The following is an 18,168-nucleotide window of genomic DNA, read 5'->3' as shown; positions in this document are numbered from 1 at the left end:
AAGCAGAAAGTGCAGAAAGTGTATCAAAACTAACAGTTTCTCAGTTGACTGGTGTTCCTTTAGGTTATGCTGCTGCTTGGGTTTAATACCTAAGTCCTAGTTTATAGCTTTGTCAAACTCAAAACATTAAAGCAAAATATAATCAGTTGACAAGTTTTTCTTATTTCATATCCAAACTAGATAAAGATACAAGTTTAATATAATCTGTAGTAATTCAGAAAGTTTTTGCAAGATGTGTAACAAAGAAAATTATACACTGGCACGAATTCCCCTGCAAATGCCCTTCCAAGCTGCTTCAGGCCTTTTTTTAAGCAGCGTGTCATTGGGGAAAAGGTTATCACCTGCTTTTTTTCCAATAGGCATGAAATCTACTTTTCCTTAGACATTTATTCCATCCCATACAGGAAGTGGAGCATATGAAGAATGCTACTTTGGCCCATGCAAGCATATCTTCTACGGCAAAATATTCAAAGCCTCATGTAAGTCTGAGTGCTGGTTAATTATGGCCCAGAAACCATGGGTCAACTAGTGTAACCATATAAAATAGTAATGATAGATAATTTTAAAGAATCATTTTGCTCTTGACAAATACATGTTTATAGGTAGCCTTTCTCTGTTTAATATTTAAAAATGGCAAAGAATCTTTAGTGTTATATTTTACTTTTTTTTTTTTAGATAGTGCATGGAAAATCATATAGATGAACAGTTACCACTGTTCGTGATTGGTATGTGAAGAACTCTTTTGCAGACAATGATGACATTTTTTGCACACAATTTTTAATTCATTATTATTTTTTAAAATAATGTTTATTTTATATTTACTTTCATACAGATTAAAATGGGCTTTTCCCAAGGGATCAGAATGTCAGAGTTTCCTTGATACACTGTGTTTTCAAATTTTTCAGTCCTGGCTTCGTACGTATCCTGAGGGTAAGGAAAACAACACAACTATTACATCTTTGCGTTTCATACTTCTGTGATAGTCAGAAGCATCATCTTAAAAACAAAAGTACACGCTGTAAAATTATTCACTGTAGAGAGCAGTTATCTTGGGGCTGAAGTGCAGGACTGGAACTGAAACAGTGCAATCGCATTGCAGCAGTAATGAAGTCTTACCCAGACAGCCACCAGTAGAATGGGAATATAGAGTTTTAATTTTTGTTTCCTTTCTCATCCCTAAAAGAGCAGATGAAAACAGAAATTGGTTTATCTTGCTCATACTTGTGAGAGTAGTGTTTGTTTATTTGTTTGTTTTTCATTGTTGTTGTATCCTGGCCCAGAACTTGCAAAAGTCTGCCTCTTGCACTCCAAAATCTTTGTCAGTTGGTTAATAGTGTGTTGTGTCTACGTGGCACAGCTATTTCAGGAGGTTGAAGTCCTAACTAATTGGCCATCTCTCAGGCCTTGCTCTTCCTTATACCTTTTATTATCTGGCTATTGCCCTTTATGGTGAGTCAGAGCAGGGAGGAACATACTGAAATTGTGTGTTTTGTGGTGATGGGTGTTGCTGAAGCAGACAAACTGGTCTTCGTCAAAACATCAGTTTGACTGTACCAAAGGACCATGTCTGTTCCTCAGTCAGTGTAAATCATCGTGCTTTTATAATACAATCGCAGTGTTTACACATAACCTTTATCACAGAGAATCTCTGAGTATGATAATCTGTGTATAATTTTCTAACAATTTTGGGTTCTCACCTATCTGGAGAGCTGTTGGAATGCAATATTAAGGAAGAAAAACCTCCAATTTCTGTTAGTAGCAAGCTACACATGATTATGGCAGTACATACTCATTGTTTCAGGAACTATAAGAAAGGATATGGGGTTCAGCAGCTAATATGGCAACACAGACAAACCTGTCTAAGAGTCTCAGGCAATTTAAAGAAATCAATCTCTCCTTCTTTCTTTTGTAATTTGTCTATCTATCTATCTATCTATCTATCTATCTATCTATCTATCTATCTGTCTACATATTTATAGTCAGTCCCACCAGGTGAAAGTTTACTCAAATAACACTATGATGAGCCTGGTGTGGCTACATGAGGCTGGAGTGGAAGCCAGAGTCTCAGTCTGTGGAGTAATTTCACCTCTCTCTGATTTATCTCCTAAAAGCAATGGGATGTTGAATTGGTCTGTATTAGTTAATATATGGAAAGTAATTTCATAATACTGTTTGATTGTATAGCAAGCACGTGTACATTTTTGAGAGAGGGGAACCTGACTGCAAATGGATTTTTGTCTTGGGACAGATTAATCAATGTCAGTATCAAAGAAAGATGTAGGGTTCATCTGAAATTTTTTCTGTAATCATGGGCTATTTCATATTTCATAACCAATTCTGTAATGTATGAGTTTGTACAGCAGTTTTACTCCTAGCAGGTGCACTGCGGCAATCTCACTCTTCCATCCAAGTGTCTGCTGTCTTCAGTTTCAGCATTTTGCCTTTAAGACTCTCACCTTCCGATCCAATTTAGTTGATGTAGGTAAAGACATTCAGAGATTCCTGGGAAAAGAACAACAACAACATGTGTTTATGCAATGGGATGACATCAACCTTTAGGAAAGTAGGCTAATGAGTTGTCATCTATGAAAGTATATGCTCACTTCCACAGCAGTGCTGGAAATAATAGTACTGAATAGGACTGAACACTACTCCAGCATTTACACACATTGGCTTTATTACAGTTATTATATTTGCTTTATTGCTCCAATAAGCAGAAAGAAAACCCTATCTATTTTTTTGGCATAATCCAGTCTATACATACAGAATTAAGACTGTAGAAGGTATGGGCATTGATAATCTGGTCAGATATCTTTTGCTCAGCACATCCAATAGTATCTAATCTTTATGTAGATCCTACTGCATATCTCTAAAACATCTTTACCTTTATACTTTCCTCTTATTTTATGCTAAAAGCAACAGCACTGGAGAAAATCAAATAGTTCTACTGGCAGTGGTGTCAGTATAGTACAAGTACTATAGAAGTGCTATACTTAGAAGTATATTACAAGTACTTTCTCATTCTAGTAAACATTTGAAAATAAAGGCAATCTGCCATCCTAAGACATTTTTTTAAAATATAATACTTCACTTTCTTCAGTAATGTCCTGACTACAAAGACATTGAGGACATGTCTCATTTAAGAATCTCAAGTTTTTCTAGCATAAATTTGAGGATCAAGTTTGTGTTCTTACATGCTGAATATCTTGTCTTAGTAAGTATTCTCCAGGTGAGTTTGTTGCGATGGCCCTGCTGAAGCTTATTCCACGAGGATCCTATTTATTCACATTATAGGTTAAAAATCTGTTCTTAATGCTAAGCAAGTCTGCAATTTTTGTCTTGGCTATTTAGAATGGGAATGGGAATGAAACAACAGCGTTATTTTAACTGAACCTATACATACTGCTATTCTATTCAAAAGAGAAGACTGAATTTCACCTCCTTCTAAAAGAAAATAATAACTGTTCTAAAGAAACCTACTCTATGATGTATGTATTGCTGATTCTTTTTAAACTTAGACTTTTGACCAAGAAGCTGTCTTATTTTAGGCCTCTCAGCAGTATGCATTCAGCGCCTAGCTACTAACAAATAATGAGAGCATTGATTCACTGAAAGGAGAAAAAACGGGAACGCATTAGACTATTAAATTAAAAATTTATTCCAATTAGTACTGGGGGGACTGCTTTCTACCCTACTAAATTAGGCAGCTGGGAATTAATGGCAAGTGAAAATCATTATAATGACAGTCCTTTTTGGTAGTGATTTGAGAAAGTTTCTGACAGTGTCACCGTGACCTCAAAGAGTTTCAGTTGCTTTCTGTGCTGAAGATGCGTAAATGTTGATTAGTGGCAAAGGGCTTTGGAGTACTTTCTAGTAAAGCTAAGCCTTTCCTAAATTTCTAAGGTCTGATATCTAACTTGTCAGTTAGTGTAATAAGCTGTCCATCTCCATTTGTTCAAATAGCATACTTGTGTGCTTAAGACGAAGAATTCTATGATTTGATACATGATATTTAATGGCAACCCAGAGAGCCTTCAATGAATAAGTAATTTGCTTATTGAGTGCATATTTTCATTCATTGTCCTTTTAAACCTAAAATATGCTGTTTCATTGCCATTTTATATTATATGCACAGTATTTCTGTTAAATTTATGGGAAGAATGGGCACCGTCGGAGAAATCTTGCAGATGCCATTTAAACTGCAAAGCCACTCAATGAGTGGAAATAAATGGAAATAGAATTGCAGGAAAAGACCCATAAGCAGAACGAAGAATAGGTTTTGTGTTTTGCTTTGTGGCAAACCCAGTGTGTATTTTTTAGAAAGCTAATTGTATGCTGACTTCATCAGCAAATTTGTAGGGGCAAATACTATGACACAAACAGGTTCTGTTAGTTTGCTGTAGTTTTGGTTGGTAAGGTGTCTGGCAGCTGAATCTACCAGTTTGGCCATTTGTGAATTCAGATATAAAAGCCAGGTGACTGATAGTCTTATAGTTTTCTGTTTCTTAAGCTGCATGAGCATGGCAAACCAACCTTACCCATACGATTTAAACACTTGTATAAATCATGGGGAAAGGCTTTGCACTCGTTCTATAGATATTCATGCTTTTCTTCCATTCTAATGTCTAGGGAGCTAGATGTTTGTTAGAAGAAAATGCGCACACAGGTACTGAGAGAGTCCTTTTAAGCATTAAAATTTTAAAAGTACAGAGGAGTAGTAACAAAGCCTGTAAAATCTATGTGTTGCAGTATGTCCAACAAGGGGTTGTTTTTTCATAGTCTCTCTGATATTTAGGTACCTTTCCAAAGTGGAATATTATATTTTGATCTGTAGATGCTGACGTCAGGTGAATCTTGTTTTAGGACGCCTTGCTTCCTCAAGTTCCCACTTCACTGCCCATTCAACTGCAATAACTAAAAAAATCAGTAATTGCCTTTACAGTTTTTCTTTGTGAAAAAGAACAGAACAAAGAAACTGGGGAAAATATTCAGTAGTGGAAAAATGACATTTCAGCAGAAGCCTTTCTCAAAGTATGATTTAAAATGCTGTTTACCAGAGCAGCTGTAGGCCAAAGTTACCAAGGAAACAGAAAGAATTCAAATAATATTAGCAATAGCACATCTATTATGTTATTGCATTAATGATGCCATAGTAAAGGGTCACTTGTGGTTTCATTTAAAGGGCTCTGTTTTTAGTGATTTATCACCAATATTACAGGCTACAAATTAGAATTAGAAACAGAAGATTCAGTCTCAAATTGGCTTATATTGTGAGGAAGAAAGTATTACATTTTCCTGTTACTGGACAAAAATATTTATTTAAACATATGTTTAGGAGATTTTTGAGTTTTTCATACGTAGCAAGTTTATGGTCTTTTCTTAGAAATAAATTAATGCTCAAGCTGTAAAATAGGTTATCTTCATTTAGCGCCCAAAATTGCTGACCCCATCACGAGTAGAGTTGTGATGACACAACTAGAACGGTGACATTTTGTGGGAAGATTACCTGCAAGAATAACAGATCAAATCTTGAGCTTGCTATACCTTTGCATATACCTTTTTCTGCGTTGCTTTTCAGAAATACCGAAAACATTGTAAGCAATGTTGTTTTTGTTTGGAGAAATGGGGCTTAAATTCCACTGTCAGTACGCTGTCTCCGCCAGACAAACGGGGATGGTGGCAGAGGGGGAATTGTTCTTTTTTGTTTTGACAGAAGAACAACGTTCTCTAAAGAAATTGCCACGGTTTGCCTTTCAGAGCAGTGGTGGATTATCAAGATTGTAAATGCTAAGGTTCTGCCTCTTGTATCCCCTGAATTTAAATGTTTCTATTTTAGGGAGGACAACTCCAACTCCTCACTAGTAATGTGGTTACTTTTTTTTTTTTTTTTTCCCCCTCTGCATACTACTGGCAAAGAAAAGCCAAAAATGAATTCCAAGTTTGATTACGTTTGATTTTTGACTATTTAAATGTTGGCTGAAGCATTGACTTGGGTGTTGTCAGGACAGAGCCAGAAGTTTCTAGTTGCCAGAAGGTTTAGCTATAAATTATGTGTTTAATTTCAGTGTTTTTAGTGTTTTACCTGACCAATCCATGCATTGAATGACCTGTTGAACACACATCCCTAAAGTACATGCAAATACAGAACAGTCTGAATTGTGTTCTATATAAATGCAGGACAGAGATACCTAAGGAGCTTTTTCTGTGTCTGGCACAAAAATCTGGCACAGGAGATGTAGAAAACTTTCCCAAAGCTATATGATGATAATGACTGTACTAGAACACTTGCATAGTGCTTTGCCTATTACAAAAGCTGTAAAAGCAGTAACTAATCCACAAAGCAAATTATGTGTTGCAGATGTATCCATCTGCTGGGAGAAAAGCATACGTGTGTATGACTGGGGAAAAAAAGTATCTATTAAGGCTTTATTTGGTCATTTTAAGCTTTATTGCATTTCTTTGAATGTGTTTTTATACTTTCTCAACAAAAGATTTTTTTTTATAGAATTGTGTTAGTGAAAATTAGAGATTGATGTTTGAAAAATGTTCACACCTTTTTTCTTTCAAACAGAGATACAATGAAAGTGAACCTCAGCACTCCAGAATTATTTGAAAAAAAAATGGCAAACAAGCAACAAAGTGCCTCTGACTGAAATGTTTTTGTTTTCTTTTTCTTTTATCCACAGACTCAAATCTCAAGCTTTCTGGTGCACAGAAGCATGTACACATTTTAAATGTGGTTTTTGCTTTGATATTCTTCTACTGCTTGACAGTTAATTCAATGTTAAGTGAGTGCTGCTTTGTCAAGAACTGATTCTTATCTAGTAGTTGACTTGAAGATGGATTCATTTGAATACTTTAACAGAAACAAAAAATAATAAATTTTAAATGCTGAGGGCATCTGTTCCCTCCTGGTTCTCTAAGAGCTGTTTGCCTGTGCAGCCTAGCCCATGTGTTGCAAATGGGTATACGAACCTTTGCATACATGTTTGCAAGTGTGGGAATTAGAGGTTGCTATAATGGGGCTGTTTAGACACTGGCAAATGAGTCCAGTTTTGCCAGGGTGTGGGTACTGCTGATGGTTATGGTTCTTGGCATCTCTCTTACTGAGGCAGCGGCAGCCGAGCTCCCACGCTCTCTGATGTTGGAAACTGGAACCTGAGTGTACAGCTTCTTCTTTCCACATACATGCTCATACCTTGCTCATCCTTGGTGATTTTGTGCTTCTCAGCCTTCTCCCCCAAAAGAAGGGGTGAGGACCTTGTCTGCCTCTCCCATAGGTCATCTTATTTTTGGAACCAGGACTTGCCCTGTTCCATCACATACCTTTCCTGCCTGTTCTGCCCCCTCTGTTGTTATCTTGCAGGCTGTTTGGTTGCATGTTTTGCTGTACACCGCTTGTGCAACTATGCCACAAGTCTCTGAATATTTGGAGTTGCTTATTATTTATATACCTTTGCTTGATGTGTTTGTTATAAGTTACTTATGCACTCTTATTAATTACACTCTTAGCGGTGGTATGGTGTTACAAAAGTCATATGCACTGGTGTCATTGCCTTTCTGTTTTTGTATACATATATATGAGTGCAGGGCAAGTAAAATACTAATTGTATATTTGGTTACATGTGCAAAGGTGAATCCACTGGTGTTCAGAAGTATTCTCGTAGAGGCAGATGACGCTGCTTCACTGTGATCAGTACTATAGTATGGTCATCTGCACATTATCCTCATCAGTACTGTTGCATTTGGATGACCAAACAGCAGAAAATGTGTTTAGGTGGGCTGGCAGCAGCTCCAGGTGCTATGCAGGAAGAAGAGCTGCAGGTCGACGATGGGAGGGTGAGGAAGGTGCTGGTCACCTCTGGGTATCACAGTACCCTAAAGTATGGTTCATGTATGTGCTGTTCTAATGACAGGAGAGTTGGTTAATACGGTAGAGTGACTGTTGGTGCTGTATATCAACATGTTATTTGCTCAAACTCTTTCACCCATGAACTTCTGAAGGTAGATGTCACTTCCCTCTGATTTGATCCTGATTGACTCCATAGCATATGGCCTGACAGGAGCACTGTCGGCTCTTGCCACCAGAGGTGCTCGAGCTTTGTGTTGTGTTACATTTCTGTAGTTTCAGCAGGAAGACTGTCGTGCAGCAGAGTGAACCCCATATGGGTGAGTGCAAACTGAGGTGTTAGGAGAGTCCATTAGTTACAATCGATCAGGCAAAAGGAGCATCATTGCAGAAATTGATTTAATGCACAAAGAGAATCAAAAGGGCAGAAACAAGAGTAGGATGGAAGATGGTATGCTTCCCTTGCACAGCCAGAAATGTGTGCAAAAAATATTTTGAAGAGCAGTACAATGGATCTGAGCTCTGTAGTTGGACAATTTTCTCCACTGATAATCTTCTGTCTTCGGGTCTGAAGGGCACATTCATCTATATTATAAGTGAATTTCCACATTAGCTACAAAAATCTGTTCTTGCCAACCATTACAAGATGTATTTTTTTTTACCTTTTCTAATGTCTCTCATATATGTGACTAGGGAATAATAAGCTTTTTTGGTGGTGCTATTCAGAAGAAAAGAATACTTTTAAGCTGCTCTTGGTATATGAAAGTTATCCAGAAACTTTACACTTGATGCAGAGACGTTTATACCATTGGCAGGGTTTCTGTTTGCAAGGCTTCATGCATTTTCATTTTCCTTTTGAAGTATGTGGGAGAGTGCAGAAGGCGAAATACTTCATTATGTCCATGAATTATTCAGGTACGGTTCTAGGAGTTAACATTACTTTAAATAGCTCGAGGTCTTTCATTTCCTTGAGTATATCTCAGAGTTTTCATTCTTATGCTGATTGTACACCACATTTCTTTGCAGAGTACAATTTTGATGAAGTGCTATCTTTTGGCAATCTCTAGAAATCATTTGAGACTTGAAATATTTAATTCTGATCTTTTCCAGCATCAGATATGCAGTGACCCTGAGTAGATACAGGTGAATTGCCATACATATGTTCTTACAAAAGAATCAAATTATTCTCCCTAGAGTGTGTTTTCTTTGTGTTCTTTCAAAAGCATTGATCTCAAATAGCCTTCCACATGTATTTCTACAGAGGGAAAAAAAGGAATCTATAATATTAAATACAAAAATAGTACTATACATATAATAACAGGCTATTTTTCTTTCAAAGAGGAGTTTAATAAACCACATTTAGTGCCTCATTTCTGCTGGGAGGCATGAGCAGTAAGCCCTTATATTCTGAAAAAAAACCCACAACAAAACAAACAAACAAAACAAAAAAAACAACACAAAAAAAAAAACAGACAATAAGATGTGAAAAGCTGTGTTCAGAAAATGGTTAAGAACAATAGCACAGAAGAGTATGATTAAGAAAGATGGCCAACACAGGGAGAGAGGAAAACAAAACAGAACTCAAAGTATTTTTTGAAAAGTGGTTTTTATTCTTGTAGTTCTAAACTATCTTTGAAATTCCAGTGATTCTCACATAATCACTTATGAAAATGAGACATGGGCTATTGTATCAGGAAAAAAAAAGTTTTAAAAGTTACTCCCCTGGATTTTAGGGATTTCCTAAAATATGTCCATATAGGATGTAGCTGCTGCTGCTGAACTATGTTTCAGAGTGGTACTTCCATGACCAAAGCTCCTCTTCTTGGTTTGAATTGTGGTAGCAGTATTTTACATAGGCACACACAGACATGAATGCAGGTCTTAGTCTGACATTTGTTCTTCAGGAATACAGATGCAAAGCTTAATCAAAAGCAACGTTAACAAAATGTATTCAGTATATTCAAGCTCATAATAGTAAGGTTGTATCATTGTGCATATTGCCCAAGTTAGCATTCAGTGACTTCTGTGGGTAGCATCTTCAGCCATATGTGTCTGACAAATATCTATGAACTGAGTAACTGCGAACATGTAAGCGCTTCAGTCTTGTAGCAGCATTAAGTTGCTTACTGGACCTCAAGATCTCAAAGGTCTTGAACAATCTCCAAGCAATAGTCAGGATTTTGTTGGCATATCACCACACTGTAATGAAATGGAAATCTCTGTCACCTGTGTAATACAACCGTGAAAACTATGGGAAAATGCCAGGTCCCAGTGGCAACCTTTGTGTGAATATACAAAAGTACTGATCAAAAAACAGCCTACATCCCTTTGCTTAAACACAAAAAAACTTGTCAGAGCTGAATCTCCCTCAGGATACCAGCACAGAAAATGAAAGGAAACACAAGCTATTGAACACCATATTGACTATGGACTGCATGTTAATTAGAATAAAATTACAAAATAATGCATTGAACTCTCTGAAGATGCTGGTAATGGCAGAGAACCTGTGTCAACTGCAGTTAGGACCTTTCTATTACTTTATTATTTCAATGGTATGGGAGAGAGAAGTCAAGAATAAAAATGAGTGTAAACATAAATAAATGAATCTTTTATTTGGTTCCATTGATTTTTGGATTTTCTAAATGAGCAGATTTCACACCTACAAGCAATTGTTCAGTATATTAGTTAATATACTGAATTATACTGAATTACTAAATCAGTAATTGTTCAAACATTAGTTGTTAATGTTCAGTTCTACATGGATTTGCCCTACCTTGTTTATATATGTTGTGCAATTTATATGATTTTGCAAGGTCCATTTGGAACTGAATTGCATTGTTTGATGAAATAATATGCTTTAGTGTATTTGTACATTCATATGTATGTCTTATTGTCACTTTTGAATATCAGGGTAGTCAGTTTTTAAATGAGTATAGTATAATTCCATAAGCAGTAATTTTACTAGCTATTTATATGTTTAAACTGGTTATTTGGAGTAATAATAATAATAAACAATAATAAAAGGGGTTTCATAAAGAAAATGTTATTTGTTTTTTGTTGTTTGATTAAGCCTAACAGTGGAATTGAGATCTGTTATGTTGGGAATTTAATATGTACTTATCACTAAGTCTTTTCTTGTTTATTGCAGCTTTCAAACTTTCTAGAAGTTGTAGACTCTAGGTTGGAATAGGGCTAAAAATATTGAAATACTTTACTGTTCTGGAAAAGGACCAAGAACACATATATTACACTTAAGATTTCCTTGGAGTGAATACAAGAAAGGAAACTAGGAAGAGAGAAAGACAGAGATAGGGAAGGAACTAAGACGGGTAGGTAGCCTCCTTCAGCAATCCTGGGTAAACTTACTATACTGCCTGGATGGAAGGACTTGTATTTCTAGTAGGTTTCTATTCCTGGAATGTTTCAGCTATTCCTGAGCTATATCCATACAAATCACTGCATATCTTTTATAATAAAACTAGTCTGAGGTCCTATTTCTTGATTAAGAACATCTGGACCCAGTTAAAACTAAACTGAATACCAGTGGTGCCAATGAGCTTTGAGTAAGATACCTAATGGTTGGATGGAAAACACCTTTTGTTAAACACCTTTTGTTTTGCTGAAAGAATTTTTAATGCAAAAATACATACTGAAAAGTTACTGAAATATTCTACTGAAATATTCTTGGGTTAATGCTGTGTTCCGCTACAGCCATCAAATAACAGATGTACTGTTACATTTATCAAAAGCAGTGTACAAGTTACTGCTTTTTATTCCAAATTATTAATATTTTAAATATAATTTTTAAATTCTTGTTTAAACGTAAACTTGTTTACACAGCCATGGTATTTCACCATCTCAAAGTTAGAAAGAGAAGTACGTAAACTGGGGCTGAAGCCCGTCTTGAACAGGAAAACTGGAAAAATGACACCTGAGAGATGGGCAAATGGTAACTTCAGTATATTCACACCTTCTCTCAGCTAATGTTGATCCATTTCTCTCCACTCTTATTCCAACTAAGAAAGGTCCCTTTGGGTTTCTGCATCTCAGTTCTTGGTCTGTTAAAATAACAGCGATGGAGGTCAGAATAGATACACTAGATTATGTGCACTTGAGTGCCATAACAAAAAGATCCTGTAAAGACTCCAGATGGAGATGTGCTCAAAGTTATTTTAGATTGAGTTTTGCATACAGGTTCTACTCAAGGAAGCAGATGCTGCTGAGTGCTGCCTCCACAGTGGCTGATCAGCCTGTGTTGATGCAGGGGTGTGTTTTAGTTGTTAATGCTACCACCACAGAGGGAGAGGCACTGAGGTATACGAAATGGTTAGATAAATTGGAAGAAAAAACAACATCATGTTATTTCCTGATCTATTTTAAAGGCAGAACGGGGCTAGAAGTCAAGTGGGAAGCAGACACAAAAGTAGGAAATATGTCTCAGGGCTTATAAAGGGGCTATTACAAAGTAAATAAGAAGGGTTTTGCTGCAGAGCTTCTGCCCTTGCTAAATGATTTACCTTCTGGAATAAATAAATGATATGTCACCATAAATAGACAACAAACCTTTCCTTGGAACCTTGATGGAAATGTTCATTTCTTTTTCTTTATGTAACAATGCCTTAAAACTATTCACTTTGAATGCTGGTTTAGGGCTTCATCTCTGTCTTTTATTTTCTCAGTCCATCTTTAATTTAATTTATTTTTTTTTGTCATTTAATTGCTTTGCTCTTCAAAGAGTATAGTAGCAGTAGTGAGGGGGAGAGCAGGGAGAGGGTCAAGAGGTATTAAGCTTAAGAAATTACAGTTGTTACCAATTGTCATATCAACAAAGGAGTTGCGAGGAGTGATGGAACCTAGCTAGGAGGCATAGGAGTGGAAGACATCGGCATGTCTCAGAGCGGTACTGCTGAACTGTGACATTAAGCAGGTCCTTCTAGGAGCCTTCTATTATATTTTATATCTATATATTTTCAGAAAATATTACTGTGAAGGCAGAAGTAAGAACTTTACCAATGCTCCTCTGCTTGGGTGTGCTTTTATGCATTCATGAGTTTGTTTGTACCTGTTTTGCACCTGTGGAGTGATTCCTTGCAAGCAAATGTTCCTCCTCAGTGGTGGATGAAGAGAAGGAAGCCACTGAGCTGGCAGAATTGACACATCTAGCAGATAGAGAAGCTCCCTCTCTGATAAGAATAAGCATCAGAATAAACCTCTTCTTTATCACTTTTATCTTGTCTACTGTTGTTGGCACAGTCAGAGAGGCTTAGGAAACGGGAGGCAAGGGGGTTACAGCTGCATGGGGAAGACCTCAGGTGGACAAGCAGAGGTGTTGCTGTAAGGAGCATGATGCACACCAGCCTCACAGGACAGAGGGGAACTTCCCAGCCAAGGACAAGAACAGAGATGGGGCATGATTTGTCTCCACTCTGAAGGTTACTGGAAGCAAGGGCCTTCCTGAAAGGCAGTTTTATGCAGGAGGAAACTTGTATACAACCTTTTTATTTTTAGTTCGTCTTACTTGGTGGAGTTTCTTCAGCTTAGAAGATGAGGCCTGTGAATCACTACATTTTTGCAGTGATTGCAAGGAAATTGCAGGCAATCTCACAAGATTTCTGACAATGCATGAGTTATTGCGCAAGGAGTAGGAGATACTGAACTAGCATGAAATCATGCTCATTGCTACTGTTACGGTTCCTCAAAGGATGTTTAGCATTAATATCAATATGGGTTCAGTTGGTCAACTGTAATATAAATAATAATTTCAATTTAAAGAACAAACCTGTGTGCTACGTGCTTCTACCTTTAACCAATACTGGCATGAAAAACTTTTAGATATTGCTTAAAAATTGCAGGGATTGTTCTTCTGGACTTTTTCGCTGGAATGCTTTTACTAAGTAATAAAACAATAAAACAAGATATGTTGTACCTTCTCTGAGTTGTTTAATACATCGTTTTGGTCAACCTTGAGTGCCTAGTAATGTCTAAATTTAAAAATGGAATTTAAAAATAAAAGAAAAAGCTCTACATTTGTTTAGACACCATTTCATTATGTTCTTCCGCTCTTAACTTGCCATAATCCTTGATTACCCTTTTGAAAGACAGCTTGTAAAAACAGTTGGACTAGAGATAGTTAAGTCATGTCTCTTGGAATATATGAAAAAGAAAAGAAAACAAATTTTAGTAGTGTCTTGCTGCTATTTTGAGAGATACTTAGCTGCTAACGGATACACATAAGCCCTAAATGAGATTTGCAGTCTTTGGTATTTCACTAGCTCCAACAGTGATTCAAAAATTATTTAATTTTGGGGCTATCTATAACATTGAGCAATAGGTGTTCTCCCACTTTCATTTAATAGAAAAGACAGTTTTTTTTTTTTAAATTATTTTATTTTTAATATCAGAAAACTGGTTTTACTTTGGGTTTTTGTTATATGTTAACATAAGTGCAGACTAAATATGTATCTACACAGGTATCAGATACCATAACCTGATACAATGCATCTGCACACTGCATTTTCATTTCTATGCTTTTGTATTCTATGGTAATAAATAATTTGGTTATTGAATGTCTACATTTTGTCACCTTGAGGAAAAGAAATAGTTACTATGAAGAAGGCTGGCTAGCAGATCTCTGAGTTAAATGTTGAACGTTAAGATAAAGGGATTAAGATGTTCTGTGCTTGATGTGACTGTAGTGATCATGTGATGGGCGTTTTCCTTTCGTACAGCACTGCTTGCTGGTTGTATGGAAGTTTCTCCACTTGACAATTCTCACTTTCTGTGTACGGCATTTATAAATGTAATAACAGCATTAACAATGGGTTCTGCATCTCAGAAGAGGTATTCTCATGCTAGCAGTAAGCTAGGGAAAGAATGCAAAAAAAGTCATTGTGTTTCCTGTACACTGTTTCCGAAATAGTGGAAAACAGAATTTAAAGAAATCATTACTCAAGAGTTGAATAAGTGTAAGCTTTGAGTGTGAATAAGAATTGACATCTCTTATGGGGGGAAAATACTTGAAAGAATTAGAAGGAACATAAAAAATTATAGTTGGAAGTGAGGTCAGAAAGGGCTTTTGCTAGTTTGAGGTATACTACTCTTATATTTCTCTGCTTTCTCTACAGCAGATTTCTGTAGCAATCTCTAGCCCCCCAAACAGGTTGATTCATGGCTTCTTGCATGCTGAAATCCAGTGTCCCTTGGTTTAGATTTGAGAGGGCAGCCTAAGGAATGTCTGGGGTGCCAACATATTAAGGGGGGGTCTACTGATTTTTTTCTCTGTGAAATAGACTATGGATCATACCTGTTGTAGTATCATTTGTAGATTTTCAAACAAAATACTAGCTGGAGAATGCGTGTATTATTTTTGATTAGACGTTGGACCTGTGGAGAAGATTATGAATGTCATGATATTATCATGTCAGAAGAAATGCTTACCTGACAGTATGTGATACTACTATTCTATTTTCATCCATTGAGCATAGCAACTTTAGATTGGTAGAGACTAGAGAAAACAATCACCTCCTCTCCTTGTTTTCCATAACTGCCTGTGGTGAGCATAGGAATGGAGAACAATAAATAGGTGAACTTTCCTAGTGTGGGTTGCCTGCAGCCATGCTACCAGCAGTTTGCTTTGTTCCTCTCTGAGTGGCTGAGAGCAGAGGCTGTCTTCAGCCAGGGCTCCCGCTATGGAGCTGTCTCTGTTTGTGGGTCACCTGCTTGGAGACCGATTGCCATCCTGTGGATGGCTGCAAGTAATGATTGTCCAAACAGGGCTTTACTGAGGCCAAACTGAATGCCATTTCGTGACCACAAATGACACCTGAACAGTGATACTGCTGGACTATAAGCTGGCAGAGTAAAGATGTCTACCTGAGGCATAATCGCTTATTTTATCTTCCAAGAAGCAAATCTTGGAGAGAAAAGTGTAGCACAAAAAAATTAATCTTGAGTTTCTTTTAATTTTAGACACCCCACCCCCTTTAAAAAAAAAAAAAAAAAAAAGAATTCCAAAGATTGAATTATATAAGCCTCCCTTACCTGTCTGTGTTTGAAACTTAGCAAACAAAATGAATTACAAAGAGGGAATGGGGACCTAAGCATCTACACCTTACAGTCAGGCTTTCTTCTCTGTCATTGTAACCCTTTACTACCCATATGAATACTTAAAATTCATGAATTGATTGTTCATGTCTGAATTTGCTGTTTATTCTGAAGTTGTATCTCTTTATGTCTTGGATAAATAGAATAGTAAATCTCTGTTCCGATAATATTGGCAGACAATGCCAAAATGTAATGAAAGACAGATAGTGATAACTGTATATCATGCTAAAAATAACATTTATGCTTCACAAAAAGTTATGTTTAAACTTGGGAAAATGCAAAAAGTATCATTGAACAGGTAAAAAAATAGTAATACAGACAGCATTGCTTCTGTTTTTTTCAGTTAAATGTTCAAGATCCTGTAAAACAGGGAATGGTGACAAATACATGTCCTACTTACATTACAAATACATGGCCTACTTGGCTGGTTATTACATACATTTTCTCACTAGTCCAATGTTAATAGAAAAATTTCCTGTAGCAACTTGAACATATTTTCCAGGTCTGACTCTTCGTTCTGTTGTGTAGAAGAGTTTGGTTAACCCATTTGTCTAAATGCTTATTTTTCTTTTGTTGTTTGTTTTTAATTTAATATATATTAGGATGTTTTGAATAACTTGGGTTCCTGTGAGTTGGATGAAGATGACCTAATGCTTGACTTGGAGTTCGTAGAAGAACAACATCACCATCGTTCTGGTAAGATGGATAAATACTGACTGTCTTCGAGGAGACTATTATTTTAGAAATATGATGAAAATGTGTTCAGTACAATTACTTGGAAATAGCAAAGAGTCATTTTCTTAGAAGGGAAGAGCAGTATGCATTTCTTAGTATGATTTCTAAATGCCTGTGCTGTTTGCAGGAAGATGCTCTCATATACTGCATTCAGTCTTCATATGGGTGGGTTATCAAAGGGAAGACATTTTTATAGATACAGAAGAATTCCATCTGCACAGCACCAAGGGCCGACCCATTTGATTTCCTAGATATTTAGAATGACTTCTGCCACCAGGCAGTTACCATTCTGAAATAATTGCAACCTGATTTTGTGTGTGCTAGAATAAAATGCTTCAAATAAAGAAGCCTTCCTTGTCTTCAGGCATGAGTTCAATCTGATCCTTTCACTCACGGTTGGTACGTACTCATGGTTGGTTAAGGCACTGTTGCACTGCAGTGATTAATCGCAATAGCCAAGGTGAACTTGCAATGTATTCAGAATCATTTTACAATAGAATTACCCAAGTCATAGCACCTGCAGTGGGGGAATCCTGCGTTCCTTTTCCCATAAACAGTAGAAGTCCTTCTAGCTCCAAAGGACTCAAGAGAAGTATAAAGCATGCGAGATTTATACTTAATCAGAGGTAGAGCTCTGAATTTGTACTGTGTTATGATTTGATATATGTTTTTGATACTCTATTATGACAGGGATGCTTATAAGTAGGAATATCTCTGACCCTCTCTTTCACCTGCTTTTTTCTGACCCTTTACTTCTTCATCCACACATGGATATGCCCACACCGTCAATTCATAAAGACTCACGTGGAGGTGGGTTTATGACAGATGTCCCTGCAGGTGTGTACCATTTTCAGTTCTGCTCCCTCCTTTGATGCAAATTTATGCAGCAAATGAGTACAGACAAACCATTGCTGCTTGAATTATGCTCCTGTTTCCATTCTTCTCTGTATGATAATTCTTGAAGTTTGTATTTAACCATTGTGTTATACCATTTTAAACCTGTTTGCACATCTACCTATAGAACTAAACATGGGCTCCATTGCATTTGGTAGAAAGCAGAGTAGCCAGAGAGTATGGAGGGCTATAACAGCAATGTGTATGATCATAGTTTCCTAAATTGTCAAGAGCTAGGAAGCTGGAGGGTACAATAAATTAACTGCACAGAAAGGCCCTTTTAAACCAATAATGAATAATGCTGCTAAGTGGTTACAGAAAGTCAACTCATGGGTGAAAAAATGTGGGTCAAAAAGCTCCAGAGACCAGCCTTGCTTTTTGTAAGAAATTGTAATGTTTAGACTTGCTTATTCCCTGGGTCTGTTGGAAACAAATGAACTGGCAGAATCATTTTCCATAAATAAAATTTCCTAACATGTTGTGCTTTGCCTCATGTGCGTTTTCCTCCTTTTTTGATATTTTAAAAGACTGAATTAATGGTGACAGAAAAGTTATGTCCAGTGTATTATTATAAAGACTTGTACCAG

General features: G+C 36.7%; 1 protein-coding gene across 11 annotated transcripts in view; it reads left to right on the top strand.

Moving 5' to 3' along the window:
• Positions 1-18,168, top strand: part of CCSER1 (coiled-coil serine rich protein 1) — a 735,828-nt gene that overhangs the window by 172,739 nt on the left and 544,921 nt on the right. For all 11 annotated transcript variants that reach the window (XM_083833058.1, XM_083833062.1, XM_083833061.1 and 8 more), the window contains one exon: positions 16,555-16,648. In XM_083833058.1, coding sequence (XP_083689184.1) covers positions 16,555-16,648 — 94 coding nt within the window. The remainder of the gene's footprint in view (positions 1-16,554; positions 16,649-18,168) is intronic.

Source organism: Anser anser, assembly GCF_964211835.1.
Source record: "Anser anser genome assembly, chromosome: 4".
NCBI lineage: Eukaryota > Metazoa > Chordata > Aves > Anseriformes > Anatidae > Anser > Anser anser.
Note: the sequence above shows the minus strand (reverse complement) of the source record. Positions and strands in the feature narration are given on the sequence as shown.